This window comes from Carcharodon carcharias, chromosome 5 (genome assembly GCF_017639515.1).
Source record: "Carcharodon carcharias isolate sCarCar2 chromosome 5, sCarCar2.pri, whole genome shotgun sequence".
NCBI classification, from domain to species: Eukaryota; Metazoa; Chordata; class Chondrichthyes; order Lamniformes; family Lamnidae; genus Carcharodon; species Carcharodon carcharias.
In genome coordinates this window covers 44433407-44457441 of record NC_054471.1, presented here as the reverse complement: position 1 = coordinate 44457441, position 24035 = coordinate 44433407, and the positions used below count along the sequence as shown (strand labels likewise).

Sequence of the window (24035 nt, the reverse complement as noted above, 5' to 3'; positions counted from 1 at the left end):
TTTGTACCAAAGTGTATCACCTCACACTTCTCTGCATTGAACTTCATCTGCCACCTATCTGCCCACTCCACCAATGTGTTAATGTCCTTTTGAAGTTCTACACTGTCCTCCTCACAGTTTACAATTCTCCCAAGTTTTGTGTTGTCTGCAAACTTTGAAATTGCCCCCTGCACTCTGAAATCTAGATCATTTATATATATCTGGAAGAGCAAGGTTCCCAATACCGACCCTTGGGGAACTCTACTGCAAACCTTCTTTCAGCCTGAAAAATACCCATTAACCATTACTCTCTGTTTCCTATCCCTCAGCCAATTTTGTATCCACGTTGCTACTGTCCCTTTTATTCCATGATCTATAACTTTTCTCACAAGTCTGTTGTGTGGCACTGTATCGAATGCCTTTTGGGAGCCCATACACACTGTATCAATGGCCCTGCCCTCATCAACCATCTCTGTTACCTCTTCAAAAAACTCCAGCAAATTAGTTAGACACGATTTTCCTTTAACAAATCCATGTTGACTCTTTTCGAATCAATCCAAATTTTTCCATGTGACTATTTAACTCTATCCCGAATAATTGTTTCTAGAAGTTTCCCCATCACTGAAGTTAAACTGACTGATCTGTAATTGCAGGGCAGATCTTTACCGTCTTCTTTGAACAAGGGTGTAATGTTTGCAATTCTCCAGTCCTCTGGCACCTTCCCCGAATCCAGGGAACATTGAAAGCTTATTGTCAGCACCTCTGCAATTTCCACTCTCACTTCCTTCAATACTCTCGGATGCATCTCATCTGGTCCCGGTGCTTATCAATTTAAACTACTGACAGCTTATCCAATATCTCCTCCTTATCAATTTTAAACCCTTCTACTGACTGAGTTTTCTCCTCTGTCACCTTGGCCTGGGCAGCATCTATCTCGTAGGTAAAGACAGATGCAAAGTATTCTTTTAACACCTCAATCATGCCTCTTGCCTTTATGTGTAAATCCTCTTTTTGGTCCCTAATCAGCCCTACTCCTTCTTTTACAACCCTTTTACTATTGGTGTGCTTATAGAATACTTTTGGATTTCCTTTTATGTTAGCTGCCAGTCTTTTTTCATAACCCCTCTTTGCTTTTCATATTTGCTTTTTCACATCCCTTCTGAACCTTCTGTATTCAGCTTGGTTCTCAATTGTATTTGCTACCTCTCACTTGTCATGTGCACATTTTTTCTTCTTTAACTTAATTTCTGTCTCCTTTGTGATCCAGGGAGCTCTGGATTTGTTTGTCCTACCCTTCCCTTTTGAGGGAACATACCTTGACTGTGCCCAAACCATCTCCTCTTCGAAGGTAACCCATTGTTTTTCCCACCAATCTTTGGTTCCAGTCTATCTGTCCCATTGAAGTCCGCTCTGTGCCAGTTGATTATTCTTATTCTGGATTGACCAATATCTTTTTCTACTGTAATCCTAAATCTTATGATACAATGATCACTGTCCCCTAAATGTTCCCCTACTGTCACTTGATCTACTTAACCCCCCTCATTCCCAAGAACCGATCTAGCAGTGCCTCCTTTCTTGTTGGACTGGACACATACTGCTGTAGGAAATTCTCCTGAACACAATCTAGGAACGCTTGTCCCTCACTGCCCCTTACACTACCACTATCCCAGTCTATACAAGGGTAATTAAAGTCCCCCATTATAACTACTCTATGATGTTTATACCTCTCTGTAATTTCCTTACAGATTTGTTCCTCTATATCCTTCCCACCAGCTGATCATCTGTACATTACACCGAGCAATGTAATTGCACTCTTCTTATTCCTTAGCTCTAGCCAAATCGATTCTGTCCTTAAATCCTCTGACACATTCTCTTTCTTCAGTTTTTCAATACTCTCCTTAACCAAAAACACCTCCCTTCGTCCTTTTTTTCCCTTTCTTATATCTTTTCTGAACACTTTGTAACCAGGAATATTTAGCACCCAGATCTGCCCTTCCTTAAGCCAGGTCTCCATCATCACCACAACATCATAATCCCACAAGACAATCTGTGCCTGTAACTCCCCTATTTTATTAACTATGTTCCATGCATTCACATACATGCAGTGTAATCCTGAATTAGACTTCATTACTCGGTCCCTTACTCCAACTCCATCTATTAACTTACTATTCTCTATTTTAGTGCTATCTGCCTCTCCCAACATTCTCTGCACCCTGGTATTACTTTCTAATATTCTCTCCTGGTTCTCACATCCCTGTTGAATTAATTTAAATCCTCCCCAACAGCACTAGCAAAATGACCCACAAGGAACTGAGTCCTGGCTCTGTTCAGGTACAACCCAGCCGGCTTGCACAGGTGTCTTCTCCGCCAGAGCCAGTCCTAGTGTCCCAGGAATCTAAATCCCTCCCTCCTGCACTATCTTTCCAGCCACATATTCACCTGTCTTATCTTATTATTTCTCTACTCACTTGCACGTGGCACTGGGAGTAATCTGGAGATTACTACTTTAGAGGTCCTGCTTGCTAATTTTCTACCTAGCTCCCTAAATTCTGAATGCAGGACCGCAACCCCTTCCTACCTATTAGTACCAATTTGGACCAGAACCTCTGGCTGTTCGCACTTCCCCAGAAGAATGTCCTGCAGCTGTTCTGTGACATCCTTGACCCTAGCACCAGGGAAGCGACAAACCATCCTGGAGTCACATTGACGGCCGCAGAAATGCCTGTCTGTTCACCTAACTAAAGAATCCCCTATCAGCACTGCACTTTCGCTTTCCTTCCTCCCATCCTATATAGCTGGGCCACCCATGGTATCATGAGCTTGGCTGTTGCTACATTCCCCCAAGGATCCATCACCTTCACTGATATCCAGAATGGAAAACTGGTTAGTGAGCAGGGCCTCAGGGGACTCCTGCACTACTTGCCTGTTTCTCTTGGACTGCCTGGCGGTCACCCATTCCCTATCTGCCTGCTTGCCCTAACTTGCAGTGTGACCACCTCACTGAACGTGCTATCCACGTAGTTCTCTGCCTCACAGATGCACCTCAGTAGCTCCAGCCGCTGCTCAAGCTCTGAAGCGCGGAGCTCAAGCTTGTGCAGCCGGTGACACTTCCTGCACAAGCTTGAGCTCCGTCTGGGTCACAAGAAGTGTCCACAACTCCCCACATGCCACAGGATGGGCATTCCACTTAACCGAGCTGTCCTGTCATGCCTTAGCCTTAAACTTTTAAATCACTCAAACTTTTAAATCCTACTTAATAAAGCTTACCAAAAAGTACAGCTCCTATAGTATTCTAAACCTTAGGAATAGAATAAACCTTAAACACTTACTAGATACTCATCAGATACTCACCAAACAGGTAGCTTCTTCTTCAACCAATCAACTGCTTCATCCCTGTGATGTCACAGTTTTTTTTTCACTCTCCTCTCGAACTCAGCGTGGGCCGGTTCCGAGCAGCTGACAGGTCCGTCTCTCTGACTGCTGTTCCCAAAGGGGAGTGATGTAGGCCAAGCTCCCTGGGCTGTATTTATTCTCTCCCCACTCTATGTACCTCCCACAGGTCCGTCTCTCCGACTGCCCTTTCTGAAGGGGAGTGATGTAGGCTACAGTCCCCGGGCTGCATTTATTCTCTCCCCACTCTATGTATATCCCGCAGGTCCCCCTCTCCGACTGCTCTTCCCGAAGGGGAGTGATGTAGGCTGCGCTCCCAAGGCTGTATTTATTCCCTCCCCGCTCCATGTATCTCCCGCAGGTCCACCTCTCCAACTGCCCTTCTCTTGAATACCTCAATTGAACCTGCCTCCACCACATATCCAGACAGTGCATTCCAGACCCGAACCACTCACTTGTGAAAAAGTTTTTTCTCACATCGCATTTGCTTCTTTTGCAAATCACCTTAAATCTGTGCCTTCTGGTTTCTAATCCTTTTATGAGCGAGAACTTTCTCCCTATCTACTCTGTCCAGACCTCTCATGATTTTGAACACCTCTATCAAGTCTCCTCTCAGCATTCTCCTCTCCAAGGAGAACAGTCCCAACTTCTCCAATCTATCTTCATAACTGAAGTTTCTCATCCCTTAACCATTTTTATAAACCTCTTCTGCACTGTCTCCAAAGCAATCACATCCTTCCTATAAAGTGGTGCCCAGAACTGTACGTAGTACTCCAGTTGAGATCTAACTAGTGTTTTATATCTGTTCAACACAACCTCCTTGCTCTTGTACTCTGTGCCCCTATTAATAAAGCCTCGGATACTGTATGCTGTATTAACTGCTCTCTCCACCCGTCCAGCCACCTTCAATGATCTATGCACGTGTACACCCAGGTGCCTCTGTTGTGTTCTGTATCGAATGTCTTTTGAAAGTCCTTGTACAGCATTACCCTCATCAACCCTCTCTGTTACTTCTTCAAAAGACTCCAGTTAAACATGATTTTCTCTTTAGAAATCCATGCTGGCTCTTCATAATCAACCCACATTTTCCCATGTGACTATTAATTCTACCTTGAATAATTGTTTCCAGAAGCTTCCCCACCACTGAAGTTAAATTGACTGGTCTGTAATTGTTGGGCTCATCCTTATAACCTTCTTAGAACAAGGGCGTAATATTTGCAATTTTCCAGTCCACTGGCATCTCCCCTGAGTCTAGGGAATACTGAAAGATTATGGCCATAATATTCGGCAGCAGCCTCCTGTAAATCTGTGCAATTTCCTTTTAAGAGGGACAGACTGCCTTTAAGAATACAAGGCTGGCTGCACCATGTGCTATTAGCACAATGCTAATCAACTCCCTGGTGAACAGAGACAGCCAACTGTACAATAAATGCACTGGCCTTCGCTACTATCAGGTAAGTGAGGTGGCAACAACTTTATGTGCTACTTACCTCTAGCAGAACTGGCATGAGCAGATTGCAAATCATGACTCCTGTGTCCAAAAATCAGGGCAAACAGATTTTTTTGGCTGTTGTTACTAGAGAAGATAATCATGGGTCTGAGAACATGGTAATCGGATTCTGTTATTTTTTCAAAAAAAATATTTATTTTGTTGGCCAAATGGCTCTAACAGATTACAACAGCCTATGGCTCACAGTCCTTCTGCATTTCCACTATGGAGAATTCTTGCTACTGGTCCTCCAAGTTCATGCCTTTGTCACTTGCCAGGATGTAGAATATGTAGCACACAATGAAGACTGAGCACACTTCGGTAGCTTAGTACAGCAGAGTGCTTCTAGTCTTATCAAGGCTCCGGGACCACTGTTTCATCCTGCCCAGTGAGTGCTCAAAGATGCCTTTGGTGGAGGCAAACAGTTCACTGTACTAATTCTGGGCTGCAGTGTTGCCAAGGCAACAGCAGATTTGCCTAGTCCCTTAAGAGACAACCTTTTACTCACTAGATGCCTGACTACTTTGGAATTGAAGGCATCAAATGCTGTCAGGGAATTTTGCAATCACTTGCGTGATCTTGTGGCGATAGCTTCACATGAGTTGTATATTGACATTAGAACCCTTTAAATATGGCTCTACAGAGAAGTACGAAGGCCATCAGTCACATCCCAGACCTTGGCAAATCCTGCCACATGGAACAATTTAAATGTTCAGGCATATTGACCCATGCATTCCATAGAAAAGATAGCTTATTGGGCAGCCCTGACAAATATTGCATTAATCACTTGCTAAATGCACTGATGCATCAAATATGGAAGGTGAATCCATGGTTACAAATAGTTGATGAATTTTATAACTCCTATTCTGTTTAGGCAGGAAATTACGTCCCTCCTTCGTTGCCGTTTGACCTACCTCAGTTTTTGTATGGAAATGGAAATTTACCGTCATTTGGTCAAGAGATGAGGAAAAAGCATTTCCTTCTTGAGGAGGTAGGATTTCTCCACTATTGACAAATGATTATATATTTTTTAGGATTTTTTTCTATTTGTTCTCTCACTTTTTGTTTGTCAGTTTTCCTGAACAGACCGATCATTTTGGTGATCTTAATTCTCTAACATCTATCTTCACAACATTGCAAAACATCTGGGTGGAAAAATTCAACCCAAGCCTGTTTCCGGAGGGAAATTGGCATCGTGATCAGAACGTGTGCCTGAACATATGAGGGAGAGGCACAGGCAAAGCTGGTGCTTGTGCCTCATTGAGTTAAGGTTGGAAAGCTGCTAACACTACTTGGGCTGTGGGTTAGCAGCTTGTTGATGCAGCTGGGAGGGAATTTGGGTATCAGTGACACCATCAAAGTGGTGCAGGCGAGGAGAGGTGCTATTTCACCATTGTCATCTGCATTAAAGTTCAGCAGGCAAAATAACGGAAACAAGACAGGATGATTCTGAATTTTTCTTCTTGAAATCATAGGCATGCGGGGTAGGGTGGGGGAGATAAAGAGAAGAGAAACAATGGTACAGATCCTGCAGAAAGGCTGCCACCGGCATGCCCCCAACACTCCCCCAACCCCCCACCTTATCAGATTTGGAGATGTTGGTAGAGGAGGTCACCAGGAGGACAGACCCGTTCTTCCCTTCAGATTGTAAAAGGTTGCGCAGACAAGTTGCTTGGCACCTGTGGACAGAGATGGTGAAGCAGGTCATTGCATCCAGGATCTGAGGATCAAGGACAGCTAGAGTGGTTAGAGTTAGCACTGAGAAGTTCACCAACACATATATGTAGGAACAATGGTACAGGACAACCCAGGATCAGCCCATATCATGGCCCTTTTACAGAGGCCACAGATGCTGACTTTATGTGCCTAGTTTATAAAACAGATGATTTTATTTTAATGAGACCCTCGCTGCTTACAGGCATCTGCCTGGATAAATAAAGCACACAAACCAATATGTCGAGTGACACAATTCCAGGGATATCAGGCAAATGAAATCTTGACCCAAAATTCATTCCCCTAACATTCATTTAACATCCAGTTGTTGAATTTCCCCTCTCTGGTGTACTTAATCAAGTGTTTAACAGATTAGATGGCCGGGGTCAAGCTGTCAGGGATCAAGACTATAATCTAACTGCAATCCTACAATTCCCATCACCCTACTTGAAATAGAATCAAATATTATGTCCACATTAATGTGCATTTCCAGGGGTTGAAGCCCCCTCTATGATTACTTGAGTGGTTTGCATCTACGCTTTTTGTTTAATTATTCTCTGATCCTGTTTATTCTGGGTGATTAGATGTGCTTAGCTAACTGATCAGAGGACCTCATGGTGGGCCTGCTTTTGGTCCAGCTAGGGTTTCCTGGTTTGCTTGGGAGTGGCCCAGAATCAATGATTGTTATCCCAGGCGATGCTATTGATGACATGTGCAGGAGAACTGTTCCTATTATGCACTGTCCGTGTATGCATAACATCCTAGCTGTCTTTGCTTTCAGAAAAGAAGCTATTGTAGACTGCACAAGGGCCAGGACTTTTAGGATGGCGGGGTTTCGCCCCTGCTGACACTGTCTGCCCCGCAGCGATTTTACACTCCAACGAGCATTTATTGGCTGAAGGCAGGATTTCAGCCCCTCACTCGGGACAAAGTCCTGCCTCAGAGAGCTGCTGGCTAATCTGATTGGCCAGCAGCTCTCTAATCCCTACAGTGCTAGAAGCTGCAGTGAACAGGACTGGGACTGCATGGAGTCCCAGAGCTTAAGTCCCAGGATTCCAGGAAGAGGCAACTTTTGGGGCTAGGGGAGGCCTCGGGGTTTGGACATTAGGGGATTGGGTTGTCAGCAGAGAAGGAGTGGGGGAAAGAGGTCCTACGGCTACCAGACCTAAAGGGAGTGGCGCCTGAAGTTAAAAGGGGGCTGCTGATGGAGGCGCCGCACTACCCCCCTTCCCACTCGAGACCTGAACTCAATTATTTTCGGGCTTCCTTCAAACCCTGGAACTCCTTCTGCCAGCCTAAAAATTGAGGCTGGGTGAGAAATGGCCCTTAAGGGGTAAATAATTGACCACTTGAAGGCTTCAATTTGGGTAAGGGTAGGCGGGCTGTTCAAGGCTTCGTCTGCCCCAGTGTAAAATTGCAGAGAGGTCGGGGTAGCAGGGAACCCATCTGAGGAATTTTATGCTCACAAACCCACTGACGGGGGAGCGTAAAATTCTACCCAAGGAAAAAGTTGGTGGAGGAGCTAGTGCTGTGAGTAGGAGGACTCGGAATTTTGAAGAAAGAGAGGATTATGATAACATGAGCCAAGAATGCCTGAAAGGTAGAGAAACATATTTTCGTGCACTTCATACAGCCAGTCCAAAGGGCAAATATTTACCTGTCCTCTCTTTCGCCGTTTCAGTTCAATTGTTTTTAACTTGGGAAGTAAGTTTTTTTTTAAAATGTGTTAATGGATGTATAGTAAATTAGTCTGTTTTTGTTATAGTAATCTAGGGTTGCCAACCTGACCGGATTGCCCGTGAGTCTCCCAGATTGAGTGATTGATCTCCTGGTCGCTGCTGCTTGCAGCTCAGGGAGGCTGAAAGTATTTTTATGCATGCTGCCCATCTTCAGTTTCAGCAAATCAGCTCCACTACCAGTGATATGGCTTGGCGCACTTGCCAGCAAAGAGTACAGTGCCCATGTGATTTAATGTCATGTGACTGAGTGCCATGCTGTCAAATTCCCTGCCCCTCTGCTCCCAGACTTGAAAGCCCGAAAGTCTCTGAGTTATACCTTGAGGGGTTTGGTGATGACTTTGAGGGGTGGATTGAATCAAGTGAGAGTGTGGCATGAGCTGGTTTTTCTCCTCCTCATAATTCTCACCTTTTGCAACAAGATGAAGAAAGAACTCAGGCTGTCTTCATCCTCCTCAACCTCTTCTTTCTTCAAATGAGTCTTTGTCCTCCATTGCTGGGGTGGATTGGTAGCTAAGGATAGTAGATTGGAAGAATGAGCTAGCATGAGAACAGCAGGATGAAGGGAGAAAAGAGGTGTAAAACTGGAATTCTGTGGTTCTGCAGAGCAATTCTGCACTATAGGGACTTAATTACTAACCTAATACCACCACTGAAATTGGTGAAACTCTTTCCAGTGACAATAAACAGAGGACATTGATTCATAAGGTAATTGACAAAAGAACTAGAGATGAGAAGTTTTTTTGTGTCGGGAGTTGTCATGATCTGGAATGCACTGTCTAAAAGGGTGATGGAAGCAGATTCAATAATACTTTCAAAAGGGAATTGGATAAATACTTAAAGGGAAAAAAAGTTTACAAGGCTATGAGGAAGGGGCAAGGGGATGGGATCGCAGTAATTGGAAAGCTCTTTTGAAGGCATGATGAGCTGGGTGGCCTCCTGTTTTGCTGTAAAACTCTATGATTCTATTATAAGAAAAACAATATGTGTGTTTACAGTAATGCTTTGTAATCAACTGTCTTTGTTTGACACAGGAGACAACATTTATTAATCACGGTGCTTTTGGCGGTACTTTGAAAGATGCTCTGGATGTTGCCCAGGTGAGATCCCAGTGTTATTAGCCTATTAGCCAAGGGACTATAGTTGTCATTGCAAAGAAACCTGCTCTATTTTGGGTTACAGGTAAGTATTATTGGCAGTAGAAAATAGCTGAATGTTGCCTAATTGGTGTTTGGAAAAAGCAGCTGTAAGCACTACAGTGCTGAAGACTTGCACTAATTCAATTAAGCTAATTATCACTACTAATAAGTAGTTATGTGGTAAACATTTAAAATATTTCACAGCTACTACATCACGTGTGGCATGTTACTAACTCATGTTAAAAACTGCTGTTGCTACAATTTGTGTATCTGTACTGGATAAGCTGCTATGTAGATGAGTTGAAACCTACACCACTTTGCCAACTATGAGTATTGAATTCAGTGCTCCACTATTATTCTAGTTGGCTACGGAGGAGCATAAGGGCAAGAAAGGGAAGCCTATGATGTCAGGTCCTGTTGGTACATATCATAATTGTCTATGTTCTCAAGCCTAATTATATGCAGTGACAGAGGAACACTGCCTCAGCCGCATTAAAATTGTGACACAACTGTGCCATTTCTTTCATGAAGACCTCCGCACATGACCAGCAATCTGCACAACAATACCAGTTGCCTTCGTAGCTCAATTAATTCCATACTGTGCAGCTTCTAGTCTGTTGGACACCCACTTCAAAACCCACTGCTCCATCTACAAACTCTAATTTCTCTCTAAGGTTCTTGAACAACTTGTGTCCTCTTAGTGCAATACAGATCTTTCTGCAATACCTTGCTTTGAATCCACCCCAATTTTTTGTTCTGAGACACTTGGCATCATCCAGAAATATGTGGTCAGCTTTCACAAATGCACCAAGTACTCACAGATCTTAAGTTCACCATCTCTCTTGATCACTTTTCATTGCCTCTGTGCTGCAAATTACCAGGAGTAAAACTTTTAGCTCGATAGGCAGACACGGCCCTGACCTGACCAAGCATAAAATGACATGCGATGACATCGGGCAAGTGTCCCGATGTCATCGCAAACTTGTGCGATATTTCGGTTGGTGGGCACCCGCCGGAGTCAGCAGCGCGCCCACCAACAATTAAAAGGCCTATTAAGGCCATTAAAAAGTTAATTGAAAGAAATTTTTCGCTGCCTGTCCAACCTTACGATTGACGGGGAGGCGAAAATGCCAAACAGCCTTTGCACTTTTTTGGAAACCTCATCCATGGGCAGGATGAGGTATCCAAAAGTAAATAGAAACAAAAGTTTTAAAATTGAATTAATAACATGTCCCTGCTCATGTGACAGAGTCACATGAGGGGACATGTTTCATTACATTTTCTTTATTTTTTTTATATATCTCTTCATCTTCCTGAGGCAGCTCTGTGCCTCAGGGAGATTATGAAGCGCACACTCGCAGGCACGGGCAAAGTTCCTGCTCGTCCCACTTGCTCTCCTCCCCTCCCGCCACATAGGCAGTGCTGAGCGCTGCCACACTCATTTCACGCTGGGCGGGACTTAATTGGCCTGCTAGTGTGAAATCGAGTCCAGGCCAGATTACGGGCGGCGGTTGGCTTCCCAACCATCCCTGCCGAGCTCACCCGACATAGGCTAAATTCTGCCCCAGGTTAATTCTCAATGTTGTCTGAAGTGGCCCAGCAAGCCACCCAAATCAAAGAGTTGGTGAGCAGCAGAAAGAGCAAGAACAGGAGCGGGGATATAAACAGCATGGGGAAGGCAAGAATTCGGTCAGTGAGCTGTGGGAAAGACCAAGAGTGGTATATAAACAGCACGGAGAAGGTGAGAGTTCAGTCGATGGGCAGCAGTAAAGAGCAAGAGCAGAAACGGGGATATAAACAGGTAGCTGCCAGCAGCTTCCAATCAGAGACTGCATTCAGAAAGAAAAATTGAGGTGTGACATTGCAGGGAAGCAGGCAGGTGATTATTTCTTATGGTGGCTGTTGAGTATTTCCTTTTTATTTTATCTAAACTAGGGAATTAATTGGTGGATTTAACCTATCTTTTTTTTAAAATAAGGCTTATTACTACTAGTAAAGTGTATTAATATTTGTAAGCTTTATTAGTTTTGGTAGTTTATTAATAGTAGTAACATTTATGAATATTGATAATGGTTCATTCACAGTAGTAAGATTTATTAGAAGTAGCAAAGATATTAACTAACAGAGAAATGGCAGAACAAAAACAGAATTACCTGGAAAAACTCAGCAGGTCTGGCAGCATTGGCAGAGAAGAAAAGAGTTGACGTTTCGAGTCCTCATGACCCTTCGACAGAACTCAATATTTTCAGAGAAATGGCAGGGCTGTTCCAACCTCTACAGTGCACATTCTATGCTATGTGGGAACTCCAGGATGCTTCCCGTGTCCTGGATAACTATTTGTGCAGGAAATATTAGCAGTTACAGCAGTTTGAGCTCTGGGTTGCAGAACTTGAGCAGCAGCTGGTGTTACTGTGGAGCATCGGTGAGGTTGAGCTTCACGGATGGCACATTTATAGATGTGGTCACCTACAGGAGTATGCAAGGAGAGAAGAAATGGGTAACCACCAGGCAGTCAAGTAACAACAGACAGGTAGTGCAGGAATTCCCTGAGTTCATCCCACTCTGCAACCAGTATTCTGTTCTGAATACTGATGAGAGTAATGGTGCATCAGGGGAATGCAGCCAGAACCAAGTCCATGGCACCATGGGTGGCACAGCTGTACAAGGGGTTACAAGGAAGACTGAAAGAGCAATGGTGATATGTGATTCAATAGTTAGGGGAATAGGCATTTTGCGGCTGCAGGTGCCAACCCAGGATGGTATATTGCCTCCTCCGTGCCAGGGTCAAATATGTCACTGAGCGGCTGCAGACAACCCTGAGAGGAGGGTGTAAACAGCCAGTAGATGTGGCCCACATAGGTACAAGTGACATAGGCAGAAAGAGTGATGTCATCCTGCAGTCAGAATTAGGGAGCTAGGTAGGAAATTAACAAGCAGGACCTCAAAAATAGTAACTTCCGGATTATTCCCAGTACCACGCGCAATTGAGTATAAAAATAGGATAAAGCAGATGAATGTGTGACTGGAAAGATGGAGAAGGAAAGAGGGCTTTAGATTCTTGGGACATCGGGACAGGCTCTGGGGGAAATGGGACCTGTACAGACTGGACAAGTTGCTTCTAATCAGAGCCAGGACTGAGTTCCTTGCGGGTGCTTTGCTAGTGCTATTGGGGAGGCTTTAAATTAACTTGCAATACCCCTGCCTAGAGGTTAATATCAGATAATATGTGTTGCAGTCCTACTCCGGCCCCCTTCCACAACTCTTTCTCCGGTACATCGATGATTACTTCGGTGCCGCTTCATGCTCTCGTCAGGACTTGGAAAAATTTATTAATTTTGCTTCCAATCTCCACCCCTCCATCATTTTCACGTGGTCCATCTCTGACACTTCCCTTCCCTTCCTTGACCTCTCTGTCTCAATCTCTGGTGATAGACTGTCCACCAATATCCATTACAAACCCACTGACTCCCACAGCTATCTCGACTACAGCTCCTCACACCCTGCTTCCTGTAAGGACTCCATCCCATTCTCTCAGTTCCTTCGCCTCCGTCGCATCTGTTCCGATGATGCTACATTCAAAAACAGTTCCTCTGACAAGTCCTCCTTCTTCCTTAACCGAAGTTTTCCACCCACGGTCGTTGACAGGGCCCTCAACCGTGTCCGGCCCATCTCCCGCGCATCCGCCTTCACACCTTCTCCTCCCTCCCAGAAACATGATAGGGTCCCCCTTGTCCTCACTTATCACCCCACCAGCCTCCGCATTCAAAGGATCATCCTCCGCCATTTCTGCCAACTCCAGCATGATGCCACCACCAAACACATCTTCCCTTCAGCCCCCCTTATCGGCATTCCGTAGGGATCGCTCCCTCCGGGACACCCTGGTCCACTCCTCCATCACCCCCTACTCCTCAACCCCCTCCTATGGCACCACCCCATGCCCACGCAAAAAATGCAATACCTGCCCCTTCACTTCCTCTCTCCTCACCGTCCAAGGACCCAAACACTCCTTTCAAGTGAAGCAGCATTTCACTTGCATTTCCCCCAACTTAGTCTACTGCATCCGTTGCTCCCAATGTGGTCTCCTCTACATTGGAGAGACCAAACGTAAACTGGGCGACCGCTTTGCAGAACACCTGCGGTCTGTCCGCAAGAATGACCCAAACCTCCCTGTCGCTTGCCATTTCAACACTCCACCCTGCTCTCTTGCCCACATGTCTGTCCTTGGCTTGCTGCATTGTTCCAGTGAAGCCCAACGCCAACTGGAGGAACAACACCTCATCTTCCGACTAGGGACTTTACAGCCTTCTGGACTGAATATTGAATTCAACAACTTTAGGTTGTAAGCTCCCTCCCCCATCCCCACCCCCTTTCTGTTTCCCCCTTCCCCTTTTTTTTCCAATAAATTATAAAGATTTTCCTTTTCCCACCTATTTCCATTATATAAAAAAAAACCCACTAGAGCTATACCTTGAGTGCCCTACCATCCATTCTTAATTAGCACATTTGTTTAGATAATATCACCAACTTTAATTTTAACACCTATGTGTTCTATTGTACTATTGTCGTTGACATCTTTTGATGATCTGCTTCTATCACTGCTTGTTTGTCCCTACAATCACACCCCCCCAACCCCCCTCCACCTCTTTGTCTCTCTATCTCTCCGCCCCCCACACACACACCTTAAACCAGCTTATATTTCAACTCTTTCTTGGACTCGAACGCAAGTTCTGTCGAAGGGTCATGAGGACTCGAAACGTCAACTCTTTTCTTCTCCGCCGATGCTGCCAGACCTGCTGAGTTTTTCCAGGTAATTCTGTTTTTGTTTCAGATAATATCCTCCCTGATATTAACTCCTGGGAACCAGGAGATAATATGAGAGAGGAATATCAAGATGCACAGAATACTGGGAGAGATAGATAGTACTAGAATAAGAAATGGTAAGTTAATAGGCGGGTTCTGAGTAAGGGAGAAAATAATAAAGTCAAAATCAGGATTACTGTGCATTTATGTGAATGCACTGAGTGTGGTAAATAAGATTAGTGAATTACAGGTGCAGATTGCCATGTTGAAAAACAATGTTGTGGTTATAACAGAGACCTGTTTCAAAGAAGGGTGGGACTAGGTGTTAAATATTCCTGAATACAAGGTGCTCAGGAAAGGTAGGAAAGGAAGCAAAGGGGGAGGGGCGACAGCGTTGATGAAGGAGATCATTGCAGTGCCGATGAAAGAGGATCTCCCAGAAGGTGAAAGACAGAATCAATTTGGCTAGAGCTAAGAAACAAAAACGGTGCAATTACGTTGCTCGGTGTAGTCTGTAGGCACAAACTAGTGGAAAGGATGCAGAGGAAGAAATTTGCAAGGAAGTTATGGAGAGGTGCAAAAATTATAGGCCAGGATATTGAGGTAGGTGAGTGGGGGGGTGGTGGGGGGGGGGGCGCTCTCCGACATGTAAAATGACGCAGGGTGATATCGGGCAGGACTCCCGATGTCACCCCGCATCATTTCAATTTTCAGGTTGGTGGGGGCGCAGCCGAATCAGCATCTGCTGATCTGTCAACGGCCTACTGAGGCCATTTAAAAAGTAATTGAGCTAGTTAATGGACCTGCCCATGCTATCTTACGGTTGGCGGGCAGGCTGGGAGCTATGACGGGCTTCAGAAAAAGCATGAAACCTCATCCATGGGCGGGATGAGGTTTCATGTAGGTTTTTTAAAAAATTTAATAAAAGTTTGAATGAAAGTGAATGGACATGTCCCAACTCATGTGATAGTGTCACATGAGAGGACATGTCAGGGAAATTTTAATTTTGTGCACTGACCATTTTTGAATTTGGCACCGATCTCCCTGAGGCAGCACTTTGCCTCAGGGAGATGAGTGCGCTCTTTTGTGCGCATGCACGAAAGAATGCACTGTTGGCTAAGGGAATCGCCCCCACCCTGCCTGCACAGGGAGCACATAGCACTTCCTGGCGGACGTCATGATCAGCGGGCCTTAACTGGCCCACCCACGTAAAATGGCAGTGCGCCCCCAATCGGGGGCACCAATCGGACGTGCCTGCTCCTGCACTTCCGCTCTGACGGGGGAAAAATTCTTCCCATAGTATACTTATAATGGGGGACATTAATTATCTGAATCCAGACGGGATTGTCTTAATGTAAACGGCAGAGGGGGGCAGAAGTTCCTAGAGTGTGTTCAGGAAAATTTTCTACAGTGGTATGTTTCCAGTTCAGTGAGAAAGGAGGCATTGTGAGACCTGGCTGTTGGAAATGAGGTGGGCCAAATGGATCAAGTGACAGCAGGAGAACACTTAGGGGACAGTGATCATTGTATCACAGGGAAGAATTTCCCCCCCCCCCCTCCCATGATGGGGGGAAGTGCAGGAGCGGGTGCATGCAGTCGTGCCGCCGATCCACACCCCCAATTGGGTGCACACCGCCATTTTACATTGGCGGGCCAATTAACGCCGGCCCAGTGTGACATCCGCCAAGAAGTGCTATGCGCTCCCTGTGCGGGTTGGAGGGGGGAATTCCCTAGGCCGCGAGTGCGCTCTTTCGTGAAAGTGTGCACTCATTTCCCTGAGATTGTCACCAAATTCAAAAATGGTCAATACAGAAACATAAAATTTCCCTGACATGTCACATGAGTTGGGGCATGTCCATCACATTTATTAAAAACTTTATTAAATTTTTAAAAATCTTCATGAAGCCTCATCCCACCCGTGCTTTTTCTGAAGCCCGCCAGGGCTCCCGGCCTGCTCGCCAACCTTAAGGTTGGATGGGCAGGTCCGTTAACTACTTGAATTACTTTTTAAATGGCCTCAATTGGCTGTTGACAGGTCGACGGGCACACAGCTGATTCGGCTGCGGCCCCACTGACCTGAAAATTGGAATGACGTGGGGTGATGTCAGGAGTTCCGCCCGACATCATCCTGCGTCATTTTACACGTCAGCGAGCAGCCCCGCCCCCCCCACTCGCCGACCTCAATATCCTGGCCATTATGGTAAGGCTGGTTGACTGAGGAAAAGTCAGCCTGAAGAGTAAGAATAATTAACTGGGGGAAAGCCAACTTCAGTGGGGTAAGAACAGATCTGAGCCAAATAAATTGAAGTCAAAGGTTGGCAGGAGAAACGGTAGTTGAACAATGAGCTACCTTCAAAGTGCAGACACAGTCAAGATATGTTCCCTCAGAAGGGAAAGGTAGGGCAAACAAAGCCAGAGCTTCCTGGATGACAAAAGAGATAGAGATTGGAATAAAGAAGAAGTGTACATATGACAGATGTCAGGTAGAAAACACAATTGAGATCTAGGCTGAAGGTTCAGAGGGGAGGTGCAAAAGCAAATAAGAGAAGCAAAGAGGGAGTAGGAAAAGAAACTGGCAGCTAACATAAGAGGGAGTTCCAAAGCCTTCTATCGGCATATAAATGGTAGCGGGTGGTAAAAGGAGGAATAGGGCCAATTAGGGAACAAAAAGGGGATTTATGGATCAAGGCAGAGGGCATAGCTGAGGTATTAAATGAATAATTGGCATCTGTCTTTACCAAGGAAGATGATGCTACCCAGGCCATGGTGAAAGAGGAGGTAATTTAGTCACTAGAAGGGTATAAAATTTATAAGGAGGTGGTAATGGATAGGCTGTCTGTACTTAAAGTGGTTAAGGCATCAGGATCAGATCCAAGGATACTCAGGGAAGTGTGAATGGAAATGGCGGAGGCACTGGCCAAAATTTTTCAGCCAACTCAGGTGGTGCCAGAGGACTGAAGAAGTGCAAATGTTACACCTTTCCAAAAAAGGTGTAAAGATAAGCTCAGCAACTACAGGCCAGTCAGTTTAAGTTAGGTGGCGGGGAAACTTCTAGGACAATAACCCGGAACAAAATTAATAGTCACATGGACAAATGCAGTTTAATTAAGGAAAACCAGCATGTACCGTGTTTAACTAACTTGCTAACTAATTAACAAACTTGTTTTTTTTGAAGAGGTAACAGACGGTTGATGAGGGCAATGCTATTGCTGTGATGTGCATGGACTTCCAAAAGGCATTTGATACTGTACCACATAACAAATTTGTGAGCAAAGTTATAGCTTATGGAATAAAAAGGAAAGTAGCAACATCAATATGCAATTGGCTGAGTGACAGGAAAACAGGGAATAGTGGTTAATGGATGTTTCTCAGACTGGAGAAGAGTTTGTAGTGGAGTCCCCTAGTGGTCAGTATTGGCACCTTTGTATTTTATGATATATATTGACCCAGACCTTGGTGTACAGGGAACAATTTTAAAGTTTGTGGATGATACAAAACTTGGAAGCATCGTGAACTGTGAGGCGTAAAGTGTAGAACTTCAAAAGGACATAGACAACTTGGTGGAATGGGCAGACAGGTGGCAGATGATGTTCAATGTGAAGAAATGTGAAGCGATTCATTTTGGTAGGAAGAACATGGAGAAACAATATAAAATAAAGGGTACAACAGGGGCAGAGGGACCTGGGTGTATATATGCATAAGCCATTGAAGGTGGCAGGACAGGTTGAGAGTGGAGTTAATAAATAATACAGTATCCTGGACTTCATTAATAAGGGCATATGGTATAAGAACAAGGAAATTATGTTCAACTTGTATAAGACACTAGTTTGGCCTCAGCTGGAGTATTGCATCCAGTTCTGTGCGCTACACTTTAATAAGGATGTGAAGGCATTGGAGAAAGTGCAGAAATGGTTCCAGGGATGAGGAACTTCAGTCATTAAGATAGATTGGAGAACTTAGGACTGTTTCCCTTGGGAAAAAGAAGGCTGAAAGGAGATTTGATAGAGGTATTCAAAATCATAAGGGGTCTGGATGCAGTAGATAGGGAGAAACTATTACAACAAGAAGAGAGGGCACAGATTTAAAGTAGTTGGTAAAATAAGCAAAAGCAATATGAGAAAAAACATTTTCATGGAGCAAGTGGATAAGATGATATGATGGCGCAGTGTGCTCGTAAGCAGAAGGCCCTGACTGATATTCAAATCCCACCATGACTGGTGGATTTTAAATTCAATTGATAAAATTGGGGAAGTAGAACTAGTAAATGAACTATGACAGCTACCATCAATTGTCATTAAAACCCATCTGGTTCATTGATGTCTTTTAGGGAAGGAAATCTGCGTTCCTTACCTGATCTGGCTTACATGTGACTCCAGACGCACAACAATGTGGTTGACTCTTAACTGCCCTCTGAAATGTTCAGTTTAAGGGTAATTCAGGAAGGGCAACAAATGTTGGCCTTGCTAGTGACGCCTACACCCATGAAAGAATAAAAAAAAGGTGTGGAATGCACCGTCTGAGAGCATTCAAAAGAGAATTAGACTATTATCTAAAAAGGAAGAATGTGCAGGGTTATGGAGAGAAGGCAGGAGAATGGCACTAAGGGAATTGTTCATTTGGAGAGCGGTGCAGCCACGATGGGCCAAAGGCCTCCTTCTGCAATGTAACAATTCTGCAATTCTGAAATGTAAACAATTGCTACAAAGTTCAATAAAAAGAACAACTTGCTTTTATATTACACCTTTTGTGACCTAAGGACATTTTACAGAACTCAAGTACTTTTTAAAAATATAGTCATTGTTCTAATATGGGAAACACGGCAGCCAATTTTGTGCACAACAAGGTCCCACAAAGTAATATGATAATGATAATTTGGTTTAGTGATTTTGGTTTAGGGCTAAATATTGGCTAGGATACCGGAACAGAATGCATCTTCTCCTCTTTGAAATAGTGCCAAGAGAGCTTTTATGTCTACCAGAGGGCAGACAAGATGTCGGTTTATCATATCATCCAAAAATTGGCATCTCAAACAGTGCAACATGCCCTCAGCATTACGCTGGAGTGTCAACCTAGATTTTGTGTCCAGTCTCTGGACAATTAGTCGTTCTAGTCATCCATTTAAAGAGCACCAATGAAAGCAGGATGTGTATAGCCCAGCACCATGTTGAGGCTATTACCACTTCATTTATGCTGGATGATCAGTTCCACAATGTCTTAATTTCTCTCTCCAGAAATAAAGAGAGAACTTAGTCACCAGGGTGACCACTCAACTGAGTACCAAATGCCACCAATACCACTTAAAAGAGACATTGCTGCAGATACACATCAACTTTTGTCAATAAATCCAAACTGCCTGTGACAGTGGAAATTTATGATCTATGTACGAAGGGATTAAGAGGATGCTTACCTCACCAAAGTTGTTCCCCTGAAGTTGGCAGATGGTGAAGTACTCACTGACAGAAGTAAACAGATGTCCCACTGGGCTGAGTACTACTGTGAGCTGTACTGCTGTAAGCCGGACATCTCCCAGTCCACACTTAGTGCTCTTCTGCAACTTCCTGTCTTGGATGAGTTAGATGAAGAACCCTGATCACTTGAACTTGAGAAGGCCATAGACCGCCTAGCAAACAGAGGGACACCGGGCAAGGACGGAATCCCAGCCGAACTGTTCAAGCACCGGAATTCACATCAATTCCACATCTTTATGATCTTCTCCTTCTATGCTGGAAGGTAGGCTCCATTCCACAGGAGATGCATAATATCAAAATCAAATGCAAACGCAAAGGCGACAGAGGAGACTGCAACAACTACAAAGGAACCTCCCTCTTTAGCGCACTGGGAGGACCTTCGCTAGTGTCATTCTTAAAGACTCCATCCAATTGTGGACAGAGTGTACCCGGAAGCACAGTGTGGTTTCGGCACTGGCAAATCTACCATGGACATGATCTTCTCTGTATACCAGCTACAAGAGAAATGTAGGGCATACCCCTTACCTTACTTCACTAAGGCATTCAACGCCTTCAGCAGAACAGGGCTCTACAAGATTTTGGGAAAATTTATCTGTCCACCAAAACTTCTTGGCCTCATCCTCTCCTTTCATGACCAAATGCACTGCACTGTACAGTTTTATGGCTCCACTCCCAACAGTTTTAGAGTGAAGAATGGATTGAAACAGGGCTGTGTTCTAGCCCGCATTCTATTTGATATTTTCTTCTCCATTCTCCTGACCTTCACCTTCCCTGCAGGTATGGAAGGAGTTTATTTGCACACTGGTCAGACAGCAAGCTCTACAATCATCAAGACTAAAAGCGAGGACAAAAACACATTGCGTTCCTGAGCAGAGAACTCCCTTTACACTGATGATGTTGCGGTAGTCGCCCACACAGAAACTTAGCCACCGTCTCTCCCATGCCTGTAACTGTAGACAATAGAGTCTGAGGCCAATACTTGATTAAATATGGGCCTGAGAGGAGGAACCTCACAACCATTTGTGAAATTCATACTCATCTCATTGTTTAAGGATGGATCAAAACCTACAGATAATGGAGTTTGCAAACAACTCATCTCCATGTTTCAACATGGATAAGAGAGACATCGGAACTCAAAAGATGTTAGACAGTTGTGAAATTGTCCATCAACTTTTCATTGTATTGTGATGGCACTCATCCAAACACAAAGACATTGGCTGTCTCAAACTCTCAAGGTGCGAAGAGTCACAACACAGGATGTGTATTGGTCTAATATACTACCTTATTTGGAAAAGGACTTTGGACTTGTAAAAGGTCACATGGGTAAAACAGCCATGTTTGTTGCCTGCTTTTGATAATAACAACAGGAAATGTTCTGAGATAGAGAGACCAACAGAAAGCCATAAACCAGCTGTAGTCAACTAAGCAGCCAAGGTAATCAATAGCCGTACCTTGAAAGTGGGTTAAGGACTCTCTCCAGCGTATTCCAACTTCAAGTTCACCTGAAAACCAACCTCCTGGCAATTCAACTACAAGAAGCCTTGTAGCTAACTGAGCATCGTCTGCTTTTCAAGACCTCCAGTCCAGCCAAATCATCAACTCATCTAAGAAACTACAGGCTTGCCATGGAAGAGACTGAAATAATCCTGAGTTGTAATTGTATTGTTTTTTTCTTCATCTGTATCTATCTTTTGTGTGAGTGATAGTGTTGTGAGTGAGACATCACATTTTTAAACCCCCGGGGCAAGTGTTGGATAATAAATTACCTTCTTTCCTTTGAAGCTCACAAAAAAGCTTGCTGCTGAAGTTGTTTAAATTGGGACAAACTATTCTATACCTCACACACAAAACACTTTGATCACATACAATAAGAAAACACACAAATTCTGTCAGTGACACAGATTTTTATTTATCTTTGTCTTAAATGATCATGGCATTCAAAAGAACAGAAGTTACTTATTTATTTCAAACTCTCCTACAGGAATGGCAAGTACATATTGAACGACAACCACTCCGGTTTTATGACAGAGAGCTGCTTCCTCATCTGGTATTTGTCACCAAGCGATTAGCTGAGTTTGTGGGTATGAAATATTGTATTTTTCTTTCTCTCGCTCTCATATATTGAATAATATCTCTGTTTCTGCCTGACATTGTTTTGATATTTTTGACAATTTACCATAACTGTTTACATCTGTTTGAAGTTATTTTTGCTGTATTTTAGGTTGCTCTCCCGCTGATTTAGTGCTGGTATCAAATGTTACCATGGCAATGAACTGTGTTGTAAGAAGTCAGGATCTGAAGCAGGGAGACACAGTATTCATGCTAAATGTGACCTATGGTATGTACACTCTGTCTTAATTAAATTCTAACTGATGTTATTCGATAAAAAACAAAGCTTGTTTTTGACATTTATTGATCCCTAAATTTCTTGGAGAGTTCAGTGATTCCCCTGTTGTAATTTTGGTGGGAGACTGTTAGAACCCCACCCCCCTACCCACCAACCCTGCCCCAGGAAAACAGCAAAGATCTGGTTTTACTGGCTCTGCCAATTACCAGGAAATTTCTGGCTAAATTTGTAAGGACACGGTTGTTTTAAGGTCCAGGTAAAGCAAGCACATTTGTAAGGACCAAGTAAAGCAAGCAGTCCAGACTGTCTATTGGAGGTGGATGTTTATTTACCGAATCAGGCTGCAGGAGACATTCTGTGAATTACAATTGTTTTATTATTAAACTATACTTCAGTACAAATATCTCTCGCTCTCTCTCCAATCCTTTCCCTGCCCAGAAGCAAAACACCCTGAGTGGGAAACACAACCCAGCTCTTAAGTACAGACGTCAATGAGGAACACATGCTCTCAATTCACTCTGAAGCTTGTCCTGGTTTACCCTTAAAGGAACCTGCATTTCTAACATTGTCACTAACTCCCAAAGAGAGAATAAACTGGACAAGCCAGAGCCATTTTCTTCCCTGTAATGTCTACTTTTGAGGTTTCTCTTTCAGTTGGGATATCACATTATTGGAGAGGATTCAAGATACTCCAGGTTTAATATCGAAATCTTGAGAACTGAGTCACTAAAACTGATGGGATACCTATTTGGGAATAGACTAAGTAAGTGATTTTGAAGGAGTTCATTAAGTTGGAAACATAGGTTATGATATGGTATTCAGAATTCCAGAACAAGAGAAATATAAAGATAAGAAAGCTAAATAAAAAGGCATTCACTCAGAATTCTTCAGAAAATATACTGAAATATGGACCAAACTGCTAATGAGTGGTGAAATGGGAAACTAAGGCTGTTAGCAAAGGAATAGACAAGTTCCTGGCATCTAAAAAGACAAAGCATTATTACATTTATGAATTATGCATGTAGAGCTATATTACAGGGAAAAGAGGGTATTTTGATGGCCAGGCTGTTGGTTTTCTCCTGCTCAAAACATAATAATGATTGTAATAATGGGCAGAATTTTTCGTGCCTGCTGGCGGCGGGCGTGAAAGGTGGCATGAGCGGACAATATGGCGCAATTGATTTCACGGCGGCGGGAAGGCAGATGGTAATTGTCTGCTCAGCCCTCCAATGACGGGAACCTCATTGTAACACGTCAGCATATCATTATCGGACCATCCCAACAGACTCTTGCATCCCCGTTAGATCGTCCGTCCCCGTTGGCTGGAAAGCACGCTGACATGTTTCACAACAGCACAGAGGCAACATGCACTTGGTGGCCTGTACTTTGGGTGAACTGGAGGTGAGTGCACAGCAATGTTCTGCGGAGCTCGCCATGGTCGCCAGTTGCTTTGCAGGCTCCAGGGGTGCCAAGGGGTCGGGGTTAAGTGCCGCCCTGCCTCGGAGGCAACTTTTGAGGGTGATGGGGAGCCGGGGGCAGGTGCCGTTCTGCCTCTGAGGTGACTTTTGAAGGAGAAAGTGGGGGGCAAGTGCACTCTTGCCGTTGAGGCAACTGGTGGCAGGGCTGGGGGGGCAAGGGCAGCCCTCCTGTTGAATATAGCGCACAAGCATTCGGGGTGGAGGAGTAGGGTGGGCGAGGGAAGTGGCCACACATTCGGGAAACCTATAGAAAGTGACCATTCCTCTGCAACTGAGGCAGTTCAGGCGCAGCCACATTGATATGATTGGGGTCGGGCTCCTAGCTTATCTGCCCACTCAAGCAATGCAGAGGCATCAAAGTTCCACCAAATTCTCCAGAGCTAAACCCCACTCCCCCACCCAACCCCGGCACAGACTGCAAATTCATGAACACTTTGGTGGACTGCATAGCAGTTGGACTGCACACGTTGTACAATCTCCTCGCTAAAGCTGGCCA

The 24035-nt window shown here is 44.3% G+C and overlaps 1 protein-coding gene across 1 annotated transcript in view; it reads left to right on the top strand.

Moving 5' to 3' along the window:
- The window catches only part of LOC121277702 (probable L-cysteine desulfhydrase, chloroplastic), a 139095-nt gene that overhangs the window by 23794 nt on the left and 91266 nt on the right, over positions 1-24035 (top strand). The window contains exons 3-6 of the mRNA XM_041187338.1: positions 5733-5849; positions 9342-9407; positions 21696-21795; positions 21936-22052. Coding sequence (XP_041043272.1) covers positions 5733-5849; positions 9342-9407; positions 21696-21795; positions 21936-22052 — 400 coding nt within the window. The remainder of the gene's footprint in view (positions 1-5732; positions 5850-9341; positions 9408-21695; positions 21796-21935; positions 22053-24035) is intronic.